Source organism: Leptonychotes weddellii, chromosome 9 (genome assembly GCF_054177405.1).
Source record: "Leptonychotes weddellii isolate Sample4059 chromosome 9, ASM5417740v2, whole genome shotgun sequence".
In the NCBI taxonomy this organism is placed as follows: domain Eukaryota; kingdom Metazoa; phylum Chordata; class Mammalia; order Carnivora; family Phocidae; genus Leptonychotes; species Leptonychotes weddellii.
Genome location: NC_138377.1, coordinates 82,416,717 through 82,430,985, shown reverse-complemented (window position 1 = coordinate 82,430,985; position 14,269 = coordinate 82,416,717). Strand labels below are relative to the sequence as shown.

General features: G+C 39.7%; 1 protein-coding gene across 2 annotated transcripts in view; it reads left to right on the top strand.

Annotated features, from left to right (window-relative positions):
- The first annotated feature begins 471 nt into the window (after window positions 1–471).
- The window catches only part of LEO1 (LEO1 component of Paf1/RNA polymerase II complex), a 38,485-nt gene continuing 24,687 nt past the window's right edge, over window positions 472–14,269 (top strand). The window contains exons 1-3 of one of the 2 annotated variants that reach the window (XM_081831085.1): window positions 472–730; window positions 10,029–10,781; window positions 13,034–13,138. In XM_081831085.1, the coding sequence (XP_081687211.1) occupies window positions 673–730; window positions 10,029–10,781; window positions 13,034–13,138 (916 nt within the window). In that variant the 5' untranslated portion in view covers window positions 472–672. Of the gene's footprint in view, window positions 731–8,838; window positions 8,966–10,028; window positions 10,782–13,033; window positions 13,139–14,269 lie in introns of those variants that run through there. The other variant, XM_081831086.1, reaches the window with a different exon arrangement.

The window sequence follows — 14,269 nt, the reverse complement described above, 5'->3', positions numbered from 1 at the left end:
TGCTTCAACCAAAACCTTTCTCAGCAGATTTAATGTAGAAGCAGCTATGAGAATGGAGCGGTCTTCTTTAGAATCAGGCATTAAAGATATAAAACGATTCCACTCTTCTTATTTTTTGGTTTGGGAAACAATATAGTCATTTAAAATTTTTAAATGCTATTCATGTTAATGTTTGTTATTTGAACACTTTGAATTTAAATTTAATATATGAATATAATTACTTTAATTGCTTTAATTACTAACACGGTTAATAGCAATAGATATAACCCACACGATAAGCGCTTTGGAGCTCTCAACCGTTTGAGAACAGCTGGTCAATATGAAACAAAGGACTTCAGGCCTGACTCGTGGCAGGTTTGACTCGGTCTGAGGCCCTTCAGAGGAGAGGCTCAAGCACCACCCACTCCGCAGACACCCAGACGGGGGACGCCCCACCCTCGGCGAGAGTCCTTGCAAACCGAAACAGATATCGACGGAAAGGGCAGAATTTGTCCCCTGTGTAGACGTATAACAGTGCACAAGTATAGGTTTCAATTGCAGGGGAAAACAGGTCACAGAAGGAAAGGAAGATTTTAGCGAATCTTTGCGACACTGTCGCGTTTCGTTGGTTCCGTGCCGTAAAAACAGTCGCGGAGCCGCCCCCAGCCGAGGCAGGGGCAGACGTGCGGGGCAATGGCGGATATGGAGGACCTCTTCGGGAGCGACGCCGACAGCGATGCTGAGCGTAAAGGTGGGATCGGTTGGGCTTCAGGGGAGGGGGTGCGTGTAGGGGCTTCTGCGGTGGGAGCCCGACGGCGGTCCAGTTCCGGGTCTGCGAACCCTCAGGCACCGCGCACCAGTGGTGCCGCTTCCTCCACTCCTTCCTCAGCGCCCCCTGCACTCCCGGCGGTACCAGCCTCCCAGGGCTGGCGGGCATGGAGGGACAAACAGTGTGAGCCTCGGGGTTCTTGGTGTTCGTGGAGCATGCGGTGCCTGGGAGCGTGTGGGGAGGAGGGGGGCGCGGGGCAGGGGTGGCGGCGCGGGCGAGCCTGCGCAGCCCGCGTAGGAACCTTGGGGTCCAGCTCTGTCCTGTCTTGCAGAGGCTAGCGCAAGTAAGAGCTGTCTGTGAATGAATGGACATTAGGTGCTCGGGAATATCGGGCTGGGATGGATGAATTCACAGAGGGGTTGGGAAAAGCCACTTGATTGAAACCAGAGTGTAGCGTGATGCGGAGTTTGAAATGTCTGGGTGAGGAAGACTGGCAGGATACCGCGATAGGACTGTACATAGGCGTTACGCACCGGAGACAATGTGTCTTCTGAGAGCCTGTGCAGAAACTGGAATTTCTTGAGTCTATGGTATTAGACTGGATAGCGTATGGGATCAGTGTTTGGAGAGGAGAGATAAAGGATTTGTTGATGAAATGAATGATAATTGGTGCATGGAAATATTTCTGGCACAAGGACTGTAGATAGTTTGAGTTTGAGATATGAATGAGAGTTATTTGAAGTGAGAAAGCGCCCAAGACCAAGTTCAGAATTCTTGCAACCTTCCAGGCTCAAAGTAACCTATCTACTTTTTTCCTTAGCAAAGTACGTTATTGAGGTTACTCTTTTTTCCTCTAACTCCAATTTATTGTTTGTTTGTTTTGTTTTGTTTTTAAAGAGTGTAGTGAAGGGAGCATTAGGTGGAAATGTAAAGTGAGGGGTCTATCGAGATGCGCGTCCAGGAGGTTCTAGTCAGGATGAGTCTGGAAGTATAGAGTCCTGTATACTCTTGTTCCATTATCTTTGTTAATGTTTTCATTTTCCCCTCATTTTTACTTGTCTCCCTTTTGCCTTTCAAGGCACAGTTCCATGTGAACTCTCCCATGACTCACTATCATGAAATTGTTCATTCAGTAAATACTTATTGATCCCCATATTATGTTTCAGTTACTTTGCTAGGTGTTGGGGTTAGAATGATGAAAAGATTGTCTCCTCTTGCCCCACCAGCTTAGACGGATGTTTAATACATATTTGATAAATAGTTGGATGGGTAGAAGCAGTAGTTTAGTAAGTGTACCCTGCATTGCTTTCCTATTGCAAACTCAGTGTATGAGTAGTGACGTATGGAGGTGGTTGCTTCTCTGGGCTTCATGTTTTACTTTCTTGTGAGTCTGTTGCTGCTTTCTTCCATGTTATCATTAGGTAATAGGATATGATAGGATTTACTTCCAAATCTGTCCTCGAAGGTTGCTATTGGTCTTGAAGGTAGTATGGATGTGACAGGGTAATTCTGGTTAGGCCTAGCATATTTCATTATTCAATAATGATAGAGATAATAACTAAGAGAGTTGTGGAAAATAACTACACCTGACAAATTTCTTGCCATAATAGGTAGAATCTCTACCTAGGCCCAGCGTGTTTCTTCTATGTGTAATTGTGCCAGGTGTCTTTAATTTCTTTCAACAATGTTGTAGCTTTAATTGTCTTGCACCTCCTGAGTTAAATTTATTCCTAAGTATTTTATTCTTTTGGATACTATTGCAGGCAAATTTGTTACCCTAATTTCATATTTGGATTGTTCATTGCTAATGTATAGAAATACAACTGATTTTTGTTCATCAGTCTTGTACCTTGCAACCTTGCTGACTGTATTAGCTGTAATTGTTTTTTGTGTGTGTGCATTCTTTAGGATTTTCTACATATAAGATGTCATCTACAAATAGAGATCGTTTTACCTGTTCCTTTCTAATTTGGGTAGTTTTATTTCTTTTTCTTGCCTAATTGCCCCAGCTACAACTTTGTGTACAATGTTGAATAGAAGTGGTGAGAATGGACATCCTAGTCTTGTTCCTGATCTTAGGGAGAAAGCATCCGTGCTATCACAATTACATACGTTAGCTGTGGGTTTTTGTAGATGGCTTTTATCAGGTTGAGGAAATTCCCTTCTGTTCCTAGTCTGTTGAGTAGTTTTATCATGAAAGAGTGTTGGATTTTGTCAAATGCCTTTTCTGCATCAATTAAGATGCTCACTTTCCTTTATTCTGTTAGTATGGTCATATTAATGTTGAACCACCATTGTATTCCTAGGATAACTCCCACTTGGTCATGGTGTATATCCTTTTAATGTGCTGCTGGGTTCAGTTTCCTAGTATTTTGTTTAGTATTTTAGCATTTGTATTCATAAGATGTATTGGTCTGTAGTTTTCTTTTTGTGTGACATCCTGCTTGACTTTGGTATCAGGGTAATGCTGGTCTCAAAGAATAAGTTAAGAAGTGTTCCTTTTGCTTCAAGTTTTTGGGAGACTTTGAGGATAAGCATTAATTCTTTAAACATTTGATAGGATTCACCAGTGAAACCATCTGGTCCTGGGCATTTCTTTGTTGGATTTTTTCTTTTTTTAAAGATTTTATTTATTTGACAGAGAGAGACACAGCAAGAGAGGGAACACAAGTAGGGGGAGTGGGAGAGGGAGAAGCAGGCTTCCCATGGAGCAGGGAACCCCATGCGGGGCTCGATCCCAGAACCCCGGGATCATGACCAGAGCTGAAGGCAGACACCCAAGGATTGAGCCACCCAGGCGCCCCTCTTTTCTTTTCTTTTCTTTTTTTTTTTTTTTGAGTAGGCTCCACACCCAACATGGGGCCTGAACTCAGGACCCTGAAATCAAGAGTCACGTCACATGCTCTACCAATTGAGCCAGCCAGGTGCCCCATGTTGTTGGAAATTTTTTGATTACTGATTCAAACCCTACTTGTTACAGGTCTTCGCAGATTTTTTATTTTATCTTGAATCCGTTTTGGTAGTCTGTTTCTAGGAATTAATCCATTTCATCTAAATCATCTAATATGCTGGCATAGAATTGTTTATAGTATTCTCTTTTAATCCTTATTTCTGTAAGGTTGGTATTAATGTTCCCACTATCAGTAATTTGAGTCATCTTTTTCTTGGTCTGTTTGGCTAAAGGTTTGTCAGTTGTGTTAGTATTTCAAAGCACAAACTTTTTGTTTCATTGATTCTTTTATTTTTCTCTTCTCAATTTCATTTATTTCTGCTCTAATCTTTATTTTTCCTTCTGCTTGCTTTGGGTTTAGTTTTCTTTATCTAGTTCCTTAAAGTGAAAGGTTAGGTTATCAGTCTGAAAGTTTTCTTTTCTTTTCTTTTTAAGCTCTATGCCCAACGTGGGGCTTGAACTTATGACTCCGAGATCAAGAGTTCCATGCTCTACCGACTAAGCTGGCCAGGCTCCCCTTTTCTTTTTTAATGTAGGTGTTTACAGGGGCGCCTGGGTGGTTCAGTCGTTAAGTGTCTGCCTTTGGCTCGGGTCATGATCCCAGGGTCCTGGGATCGAGCCCCGCATCGGGCTCCCTGCTCCGTGGGAAGCCTGCTTGCTTCTCCCTCTCCCACTCCCCCTGCTTGTGTTCCCTCTCTCTCACTGTGCCTCTCTGTCAAATAAATAAAATCTTTAAAAAAAAAAATGTAGGTGTTTACAGCTATAGATTTCCCTTTCAGCGCTGCTTTCTCTACATCCCTTACCTTTTGGTGTCCTGTATTTTCATTATCTGAAAATATTTTTAATTTCCCTTGTGATTTCTTCTTTGAGCCCTTGATTGTTTGAGTGCATTGTTTAATTTCCATATATTCATTTTCCCATTTTCCTTTGGTACTGAATTCAGTTTCATTCCATTGTGGTCAGAAAAGATACTTCATGTGTTTTCAACCTTCTTAAATGTATTAAGATTTATTTTGGGTCCTAACATATGGTCTATCCTGGAGAATGTTCAATGTGCACTTCGGGGGAAGAATGTATGCTCTGGTGGTGGTGGAGTATTCTATTGTTATCTCTATGTCTGGTTGCTTAATGGTGTTTAAGTCCTCTGTTTCCTCATTGATCTTCTGTCTAGTTCTGGCGCTTACTGTTGGGGTATTGAAGTTTCCAACTATTATTTTTGGACTATTTTCCCTTTGTTCTGTCAGTTTTTGTTTTTAGGTGCCTATACGTGTGTGGGGTTTTTTTTAATTTTTTAAATTAACATATGTATTTGTTTCAGGGGTACAGGTCTGTGATTCATCAGTCTTACACAATTCACAGTGCTCACCATAGTACTTATCCTCCCCAGTGTCCATACCCAGCCACCCCATCCCTCCCACCCACCTCCACTCCAGCAACCCTCAGTTTGTTTCCTGAGATTAAGAGTCTCTTATGCTTTGTCTCCCTCTCTGGTTTTGTCTTGTTTCATTTTTCCCTCCCTTCCTCTATGATCCTGTGTCTTGTTTCTCAAATTCCTCATATCAGTGAGATCATATGATACGTGTCTTTCTCTGATTGAATTATTTCACTTAGCATAATACCCTCTAATTCCATCCACGTCATTGCAAATGGCAAGATTTCATTTTTTTTTTTATGGCTGCATAATATTCCATTGTATATATATACCACATCTTCTTTATCCATTCATCTGCTGATGGACGTCTAGGCTCTTTCCGTAGTTTGGCTATTGTGGACATTGCTGCTATAAACATTGGGGTGCACGTGCCCCTTCAGATCACTACATTTGTATCTTTGGGGTAAACAGTAGTACAGTTGCTGGATCGTAGGGTAGCTCTATTTTCAACTTTTCGAGGAACTTCCAGAGTGGCTGCACCAGCTTGCATTCCCACCAACAGTGTAGGAGGGTTCCCCTTTCTCTGCATCCTCGCCAACATCCGTCGTTTCCTGACCTGTTAATTTTAGCCATTCTGACTGGTGTGAGGTGGTATCTCATTGAGGTTTTGATTTGTATTTCCCTGATGCCAAGTGATGTTGAGCACTTTTTCTGTTGGTGCCTATATACCTGTTATATCTTCATGTCAGATGGACACTTTTTTGATTTCATAATGCCCTTTTTTATTTTGTAACAATTTTGTCTGAAGATTTATTTTGTCCAGGGGCACTTGGGTGCCTCAGATGATTAAGTATCTGCCTTTGGCTCAGGTCATGATCTCCGGGTCCTGGGATTGAGCCCCGCATTGGGCTCCCATATCAGCGGGGAGTCGTCTTCTCCCTTTCCCTCTGTCTCTCTCCCCTGCTCTTTCTCTCTGTCTCACATGAATGCATAAAAAATCTTTAAAAAAAAATTTATTTTGGGGCACCTGGGTGGCTCAGTCGGTTGGGCGTCTGCCTTTGGTTCAGGTCATGATCCCGGGGTCCTGGGATCGAGCCCCGCATCAGGCTCCCTGCTCAGCGGGAGGCCTGCTTCTCCCTCTCCCACTCCCCCTGCTTGTGTTCCCTCTCTCACTGTCTCTCTCTCTGTCAAATAAATAAATAAAATCTTTAAAAAAAAAAAGATTTTGTCTAATATTAGTATGACTACTATAGCTCTCTTTTGGTTATTATTTACATGAAATATCTTTTTTCATCTTTTCACTTTCAACCTATTTGGGTATGTGGTTCTAAAGTGAAACCCTTGTAGAAAGCATAGATGGATCATTTTTAAAATTCTGCCAATTTCTGCCTTTTCATTGAAGTTAATCCATTTCCATTTAAAATGATTACTAAGGGCTTATGCCATTTTGCTATGTTTTTCTTAAGATTTTCTTTACTTTTTTGAGAGAGCACAAGCGGGCGGAGGGAGAGGGAGAAACAGACTTCCTGCAGAGCAGGGAGCCTGATGTGGGGCTGGATCCCAGGACTCTGGGATCATGACCCGAGCCAAAGGCAGACGCTTAACTGACTGAGCCACTCAGGTGCCCCCATTTTGCTATTTTCTATGTGTCGTATCTTTTTTTGTTCCTCAGTTCCTATATTATTTCATCTTTTAAGACTGACTTTCTTTTAGGGTCCTGTTGATTTCCTTCCTGTTTATTTTTTTTTGTATAGTTTTTAGTTTTCTTAGTTACTTTGGTGATAACATCTTAATTTATAATAATCTATTTTGAATTAATACCTACTTAAGTTTAGTAGTATACAGAAACATTTTTTTCTACATTGCTCATTCTCTCTTGCCCTTATGTTATTGTCACAGATTACATCTTTATACACTGTCTTCCCAGTAATGTGGTTTTATAATTGTTTTATGTTACTATGTTTTAAACCTAATTAAAAAAGGAGTTACCAGAAATACATTGATGTTGACTTTTATAATTACCTTTTTAGTTACCTTTACTGTTGTTCTTTATTTCCTCATGTGGATTCAAATTACTGTCCTTTTATTTCAGCTAGAAGGGTTTCCTTTAGGAGGCAGGCCTACTAGCAACCAACTGTTTTTGTTTATCTGGGAATGTCTTAATTTTGCAAATTTGTTTTTATTGAGGTGAAATTCATATAACATAAAATTACCATTTTAAAGTGAGCAATTCTGTGATATTTACAATGTTTCCATCTTTTGACTGTTTGAATAGTGCTGCTGTGAACATTTGTGTACAAATATTTGAGTGCCTGTTTTCAGTTCTCTTGAGTATATACATAGGGGTGGAGTTGCTGAGTCCTATGGCAATTCTTTGTTTAACTTTTTGAGGAACAAGTAAGTAAACCATTTTCCACAGCAGCTGGACCATTTTACGTTACTACCAGCAATGTTCGAGAGTTTCATTTTTTTCACATCCTCAGCAACACTGAGTTTACCTTTTTTTTTTTCTTTTCTTTTTAAGTAGCCTCCATGCCCAGCATGGAGCCCGACACAGGGTTTGAACTCACCACCCTGAGATCAAGACCTGAGTTGAGATCAAGAGTTGGACCCTAAACCGACTGGGCCACCCAGGCACCTCCACATTTTTTCTTTTTTTAATGTAGCCATCCCTGTTGGTGTCAAGTGGTATCTCATTGTGGTTTCAATTTGCATTTCCTAATGGCTAATGATGTGGAGCAACTTCTCATGTGCTCATTGGCCATTTGTATGTATTACTTTGGAGAAATGTCATTTCAAGTCTTCTGTCGATTTTTTAATTGGGTTGCCTTTTTGTTGTTGAGTTGTAAATATTCTTTATATATTCTGGATACTAGACAGTTAGCAGATACATGGTTTGCAAATATTTCCCCCCATTCTTTTGATAGTTTTTTCAGTTTCTCGATGATGTCTTTTGTTGAATAGAAGGTTTTCTTTTTGAAGAAGTCCAATTTATCTATTTCTTCTTATGTCACTCATAGCACTTTCATTCTGAAGTATAGTTTTGCTGGGAATAGAATTCTTAGTTGACAGTCTTTCTTTCAGCACTTTGAATATGTCATGGTTTCTGATGAGAAATCATTGTTATCCAGGACTCCTTGTATGGGACAAGTTGCTTCTTTTGATGCTTTCAGCATTTTGTGTGTGTGTGTGTAACAGTTTGATAATGAAGTATATGGGTGTGGATCTCTTTAACTTTATCCTATTTGACATTCACTGAGTTTCTTGAATGTCTTTCATCACATTTGGGATGTATCTGGCCATTATTTCTTCAAATAATCTTTCTGCCCCTGTTCTTCTGGGACTCCCATTATGTATATGTTGGTACACTTGATGGTATCCCACAAATCGTTTAGATTTTATTCATTTTTCTTAATTTTTTTCTCTTCTGTTCCTCCTTTGATCTTAATTGACCTGTTTTAAAGTTTGCTGATTCTTCTCCCTGCTTACATCTGCTGTTTAGCTCCTTTAGTGAAATTTTCACTTCATTTATTGTATTTTTCAACTCCAGAATTTCTATTTAGCTCTTTTAAAATAATCTTTTTTTTTTTTTTTTTAAATATCTGTCTTTTTATTGATACTCTTTATCTGGTAAAACATTTTCATTGTCTGGGCTTCTTCAGGGACAATTTCTAGCCTGTTTTTCATACATATGGGCCATACTTCCTTGTTTCTTTACATTTCTTTATACTTTTTTTTTTAAAAAGATTTTATTTATTTATTTGACAGAGAGAGACACAGCGAGAGAGGGAACACAAGCAGAGGGAGAGGGAGAGGAGAAGCAGGCTTCCCGCCCAGCAGGGAGCCCGATGTAGGGCTCGATCCCAGGACCCTGGGATCATGACCCAAGCCGAAGGTAGATGCTTAACAACTGAGCCACCCAGGCACCTCTACTTTTTTGTTAATAACTGGCCATTTTGAGTATTATAGTGTGGCAACTCAGGAAATCACATTCTCCCCTCCTCAGGATTTGTTGTTGCTGTTTGTTATAGTAGTTATTGTTTAGTGATTCTTTTAAATTAATTCAGTAAAGTCCACGATCTTTGTTGTGTGTGGCCACTAAAATCTGTCCTGTTAACTTAGTGGTCAGCTTGTGATTGGACAGAGATTTCCTTAAATGCCTAGAATCAAAAACAATAATAATAAAAAAAAAGACAAAACAAAAAAACTTCCCAGTCTTTGCAGAGAGGCAGTTTACAACCTGTTTTTGCCTTCATTCCTTGCTTGTGCAGAGCCTGAAGGTCAGCCAGAAGTGAGAGCTTAGTGCCCTCTCAATTCTTTCCTGAGCATGTGCACAGCCCCGGGCAAGTGTGTGGCCTTCCAGATCTCTAGTAATATGTGAGAGCTTTTAAAAGCCTTTACTCCCCATATTATGTAATTCTCCAGCCTTTCCTCCCAAGCTTTTTAGTTTATTACTTGCCCCAACTACTATCCATTGTCCCAGGCAGAGGCAACTAATACATTTACCTATAAATGTTTTTGACAAACATTCCAAGGTAATTGCCTCAGCCCTGAGAAAGTTCTAAGTGAGCTTAAGTCAGCCCTTTGAGCCAGTCCTTCAGTGATCCACCAAGCAGATCAAAATTAACAACCATGGTTCTTTGTGAATGAGGTGCCTCCTTCTAGTAGTGGTTCATGTACCAGAAATGTGGGCTGTCTTTAAGGCATTATGGAGCTGGGGGTTGAGGTGGAGGAATGGGGTAAGTTAAAACACCTTGAAGTTTTACTGCGATTCAGCTGGTTTTTCTTGTTAAGCATTCCCCCGGTTCCTGCAACTTTTGGTTAGTTTCCTGAGTAGAGAGAAAATTGATTCTGACAGTTTTTATATGTTTTTAAGTTAATTTTACGTTGAGATTGACTTTTGGTGTTCTTTACTCTGCCTTTTTCACTGATATCACCCTGTGTTTGTGATCTCATAGATTCTGATTCTGGATCAGACTCAGATTCTGATCAAGAGAATGTTGCCTCTGGCAGTAATGCCTCTGGAAGTGAAAGCGATCAAGATGAAAGGGGTGATTCAGGAAAGCCAAGTAATAAGGAACTGTTTGGAGATGACAGCGAAGATGAGGGAGCTTCACATCACAGTGGGAGTGATAATCAGTCTGAAAGATCAGACAATAGATCAGAAGCTTCTGAGCATTCTGACCGTGAAGACAATGACCCCTCAGATGTAGATCAGCATAGTGGATCAGAAGCCCATAATGATGATGAAGATGAAGGTCATAGGTCAGATGGAGGGAGCCATCACTCAGAAGCAGAAGGTTCTGAAAAAGCACATTCAGATGATGAAAAATGGGACAGAGAAGATAAAAGTGACCAGTCAGATGATGAAAAGATGCAAAATTCTGATGATGAGGAGAGGGCACAAGGATCTGATGAAGATAAGCTGCAGAATTCTGATGATGATGAGAAAATGCAGAACACGGATGATGAGGACAGGCCTCAGCTTTCAGATGATGAGAGACAACTGTCTGAGGAGGAGAAGGCTAATTCTGAGGATGAACGGCCCGTAGCTTCTGATAATGATGATGAGAAACAAAATTCTGATGATGAAGAACGGCCACAGATGTCTGATGAGGAGAAAATGCAAAATTCTGATGATGAAAGGCCACAGGCCTCAGATGAAGAACACAGGCATTCAGATGATGAAGAGGAGCAGGATCATAAATCAGGTAATGCATTTAGGAGAGCCAGAATGGTTTAGTAGAAGCACCCAGATGCTGCAGTGGCCCATTTATTCTTTCTGCGTTCCCACCTTTAGTGCCCTTTTTTTCTCTTCTATCCCTCCATTTCAGTCTTTTCTAAGTGTACATTTTGCTTTAAAAAATTTTTGTAATGCATTTATTATTTCTACCCCCTTCATTTGTTAATTGATAGGTCAAGGAGAAAAAAAAGAGGACAGCCTAAGAGAAAGATGTATGGTGCTTGAGTAGCTAGATAATGAATAGAGTTGGTTCCATTTTGGTGGATAACTGAGAAGCATGCCTCAGGTGAGAATAGATTTGCCTGGGGAAAAAAACCAATGCCTATGAAACGGCTCCATAGGGTAGCTGTACTGAGGTGTAAATACCATGTTTCAGCTCAGTTTTTTGAGATCCAAAATTTGATCATCCAGAGGTAATTAGGCTCCAAGGAGTTCACTCAGACTAATCAAATGCATAACAAACTAATTTATAAAAATCAAATTGCAGAATTATTTGTTTCAGGAGGATCAGTTATTTCTCTCTTGCCCTTGGGGAAAATTGACATTGGATGCCAGATGATAGTATCAGGAGGTTGCCTGGGAAGTATAACATCCAGAAAATGAAAACATGGTTGGCTGACCTCAGTGTGCTATGTAGCTTGATACATGCATCCTCCTAGAGAGATGTGCTTGGGTCAGAATATTCATTCCTTAGAGACTACAGGAAACACGTAGCCATACTTTGGCTTCTCTTCCCCTTTTTATAATGTCCATTTACACTATTCTCAAGTTAACACATTCTTCATATAGAATATTAAAGAAATTTAGAGGTCTTATTTCTTTGTATTGTAGAAGTAATCTTGATTAGGTTAGAATTCTTCCTCAAGTAATTCTTGGATTGTTTCATTTCCATAGGTGACTGATTATAATTACATATTGATCCTATCTTAGCTTATATATGGGGGAGGAAGTCTTTAACCCTGTAATACTTAACCTCACAGGATAGCTTTCAAGACCACATTTTGGCATTATTTAGGAGAGGAGGCCAGAAAATTTGGAGAGATGGATATAGATCTATCTAGACTACTGGGCTACGATAAGTATTCAGTAACTGGTTCTGGGTAGAGTTATTTTTACTGGTAGCAGAATCATTAAGGCTCATGCATTACTTCCCCAATACTAGGAGAGTAACATAAGACTAGGGTTATGGTAGGGAATCTTATAGCTGGGCATTCGGCTTAACTCTTACCTAGATGGACAGTGATTTTCTTAAAGTTTACAATTAGATAAACAATTGTACCATCCAGAGATATGTTATACCGTTGACCCTTGAACAACATGGGTTTGAACTATGTGGGTCCACTTATATGTGGATTTTTTTCATTAAATGCAGTACATTATTGTAAATGTACTTTTATGATTTCCTTAATATTTTCTTTTTTTCTAGCTTTATTGTAAGAACACAATGTGTAATACAGATATAAAATATCTATTATTTATGTTATCAGGAAGGCTTCCAGTCAATAGTAGGGTATAAGTAGTTGTTTTTGGGGAGTCAAACATGGATTTTTGACTCTGTGTGTTTGGTGGGGGGTCTGTGCGCCTACTCCCCATGTTGTTTAAGGGTAAACTGTATTTGTCTCTTCCATTGCAATATTTTTACCTCTTTTTTCCTTTTTTTTGTAATGAGTCCTATAAATTTGGTCATAAGTTTAGTACTACTTTTCTCATTCTATCAAATTTTTCTGCTTATAGAAATCAGTGTTCCTTTAATGAGTTTTAGTTTTAAATTAACTACAGTCTGTATGTGTATGTACAGTTCTATTAATGTTAATGCCTATGTTTGTGTAATCACCACCACAGAACAGTTCTGTCACTCTAAAAAACTCCCTCATTCTGTCCCTTTTGTAGTCACATCCTTTTTCCACCCCATCCCCTGACATCTCCTGATCTGTTTTATCACAGTAGTTTTGTTTCTTTTGAGAATGTCATCAGAAAAATGAAATCATATAGTATGTAGCCTTTTTTCTTTCATTTAGACTTGTTTCACTTAGCATTATGCATTTGAGATTCTTCCAAATTGTTACATGTATCCGTAGTTCCTTCGTATTTGTTACTGAGTAATTTTCCATTGCATGGCTATACCACAGTTTGTTTATCCCTAGGGTTGCTTTTAAAGCACATAATTCAAAGCTAAGAAATGACTGTGATTACGAAGAACCTCTAATTCTACTCTTACAGAATCTGCAAGAGGCAGTGATAGTGAAGATGAAGTTTTACGAATGAAACGCAAGAATGCAATTGCCTCTGACTCAGAAGCAGATAGTGACACTGAGGTACCAAAAGGTATTCCAGTTACTTCTTTTACATACATATGTATATACTTCTGTCTCTCTTTCTGCATTTAACTATAGCGCACTGCCAACTCTGGGCATTTACCCCAGACTGCAAGACCCACAGAGGAGTGTGCATACACTTAGTGTACACGGGGAGGTTGTATGGATATTAAAAACTGTTTGTGCTTAATCAGTTGAAGAAGAGCCTACTTCTTTTCTTTTTTTAAATGTAAGCTCTTTGCCCAGTGCGGGGCTTGAACTCATGACCCTGAGATCAAGAGTTTCCTGCTCTACCAACAGAGCCAGCAAAGAGCCCCTCTTTTTTTTTTTTTTTTTCCTGCTTCATTTATAGTTAGATGAATGTGTTGCTAGGAGGCTGAGGCTCTGATTGAGGTGGTAACCTCCATTCTTTAGTTTGAATACTGATAGTTTCAGGACAACTTGTTCTTAAGTCCTTAACAGGTTAATAACACATAAAGAACTTGATTCTTCAAGCTGTGGGTTAGATGAAGAATTTGTCATAAAAACCCAGGGTTAGGTAAAGTAGGTTTGTTGTAAGGATAAAAAATCTACCTATACATCTCTATGTATGACTCTTTCAAATGGCAGATTGCTATACAATAAAGATGTTAGCGTAAACGTTTCTACAAATACAGTTTTGATAGTTTGATTATGCACAACCATCATTGTGCTGAATGGTAATTAGACAATGTTAAATAGCTTATATAAATTATCATAAGTAACACTACAACTAAAGTAATTAGAGGGTCAGCTAGAAGGAAAAGGAGAGGGCTGGCAGAAGAGCAAGCTCTGGGATTCACTTAAAGACAGCTAGCAATTATGTGCCCGGACTTCGGAATCAGATGATCTCACTTAGAATTTTCATGGCTCCACTTTCTAGCTGTATGAGTTTGGTCAAATTAATTACTTACTACACTTCAATTTTCTTTCTTTCTTTCTTTTTTTTTTTTTTTTAGATTTTATTTATTTATTTGTCAGAAAGCGAGAGAGAGGGGCGCCTGGGTGGCTCAGTCGTTAAGCGTCTGCCTTCGGCTCAGGTCATGATCCCAGGGTCCTGGGATCGAGCCCCGCATCAGGCTCCCTGCTCCGCGGGAAGCCTGCTTCTCCCTCTCCCACTCCC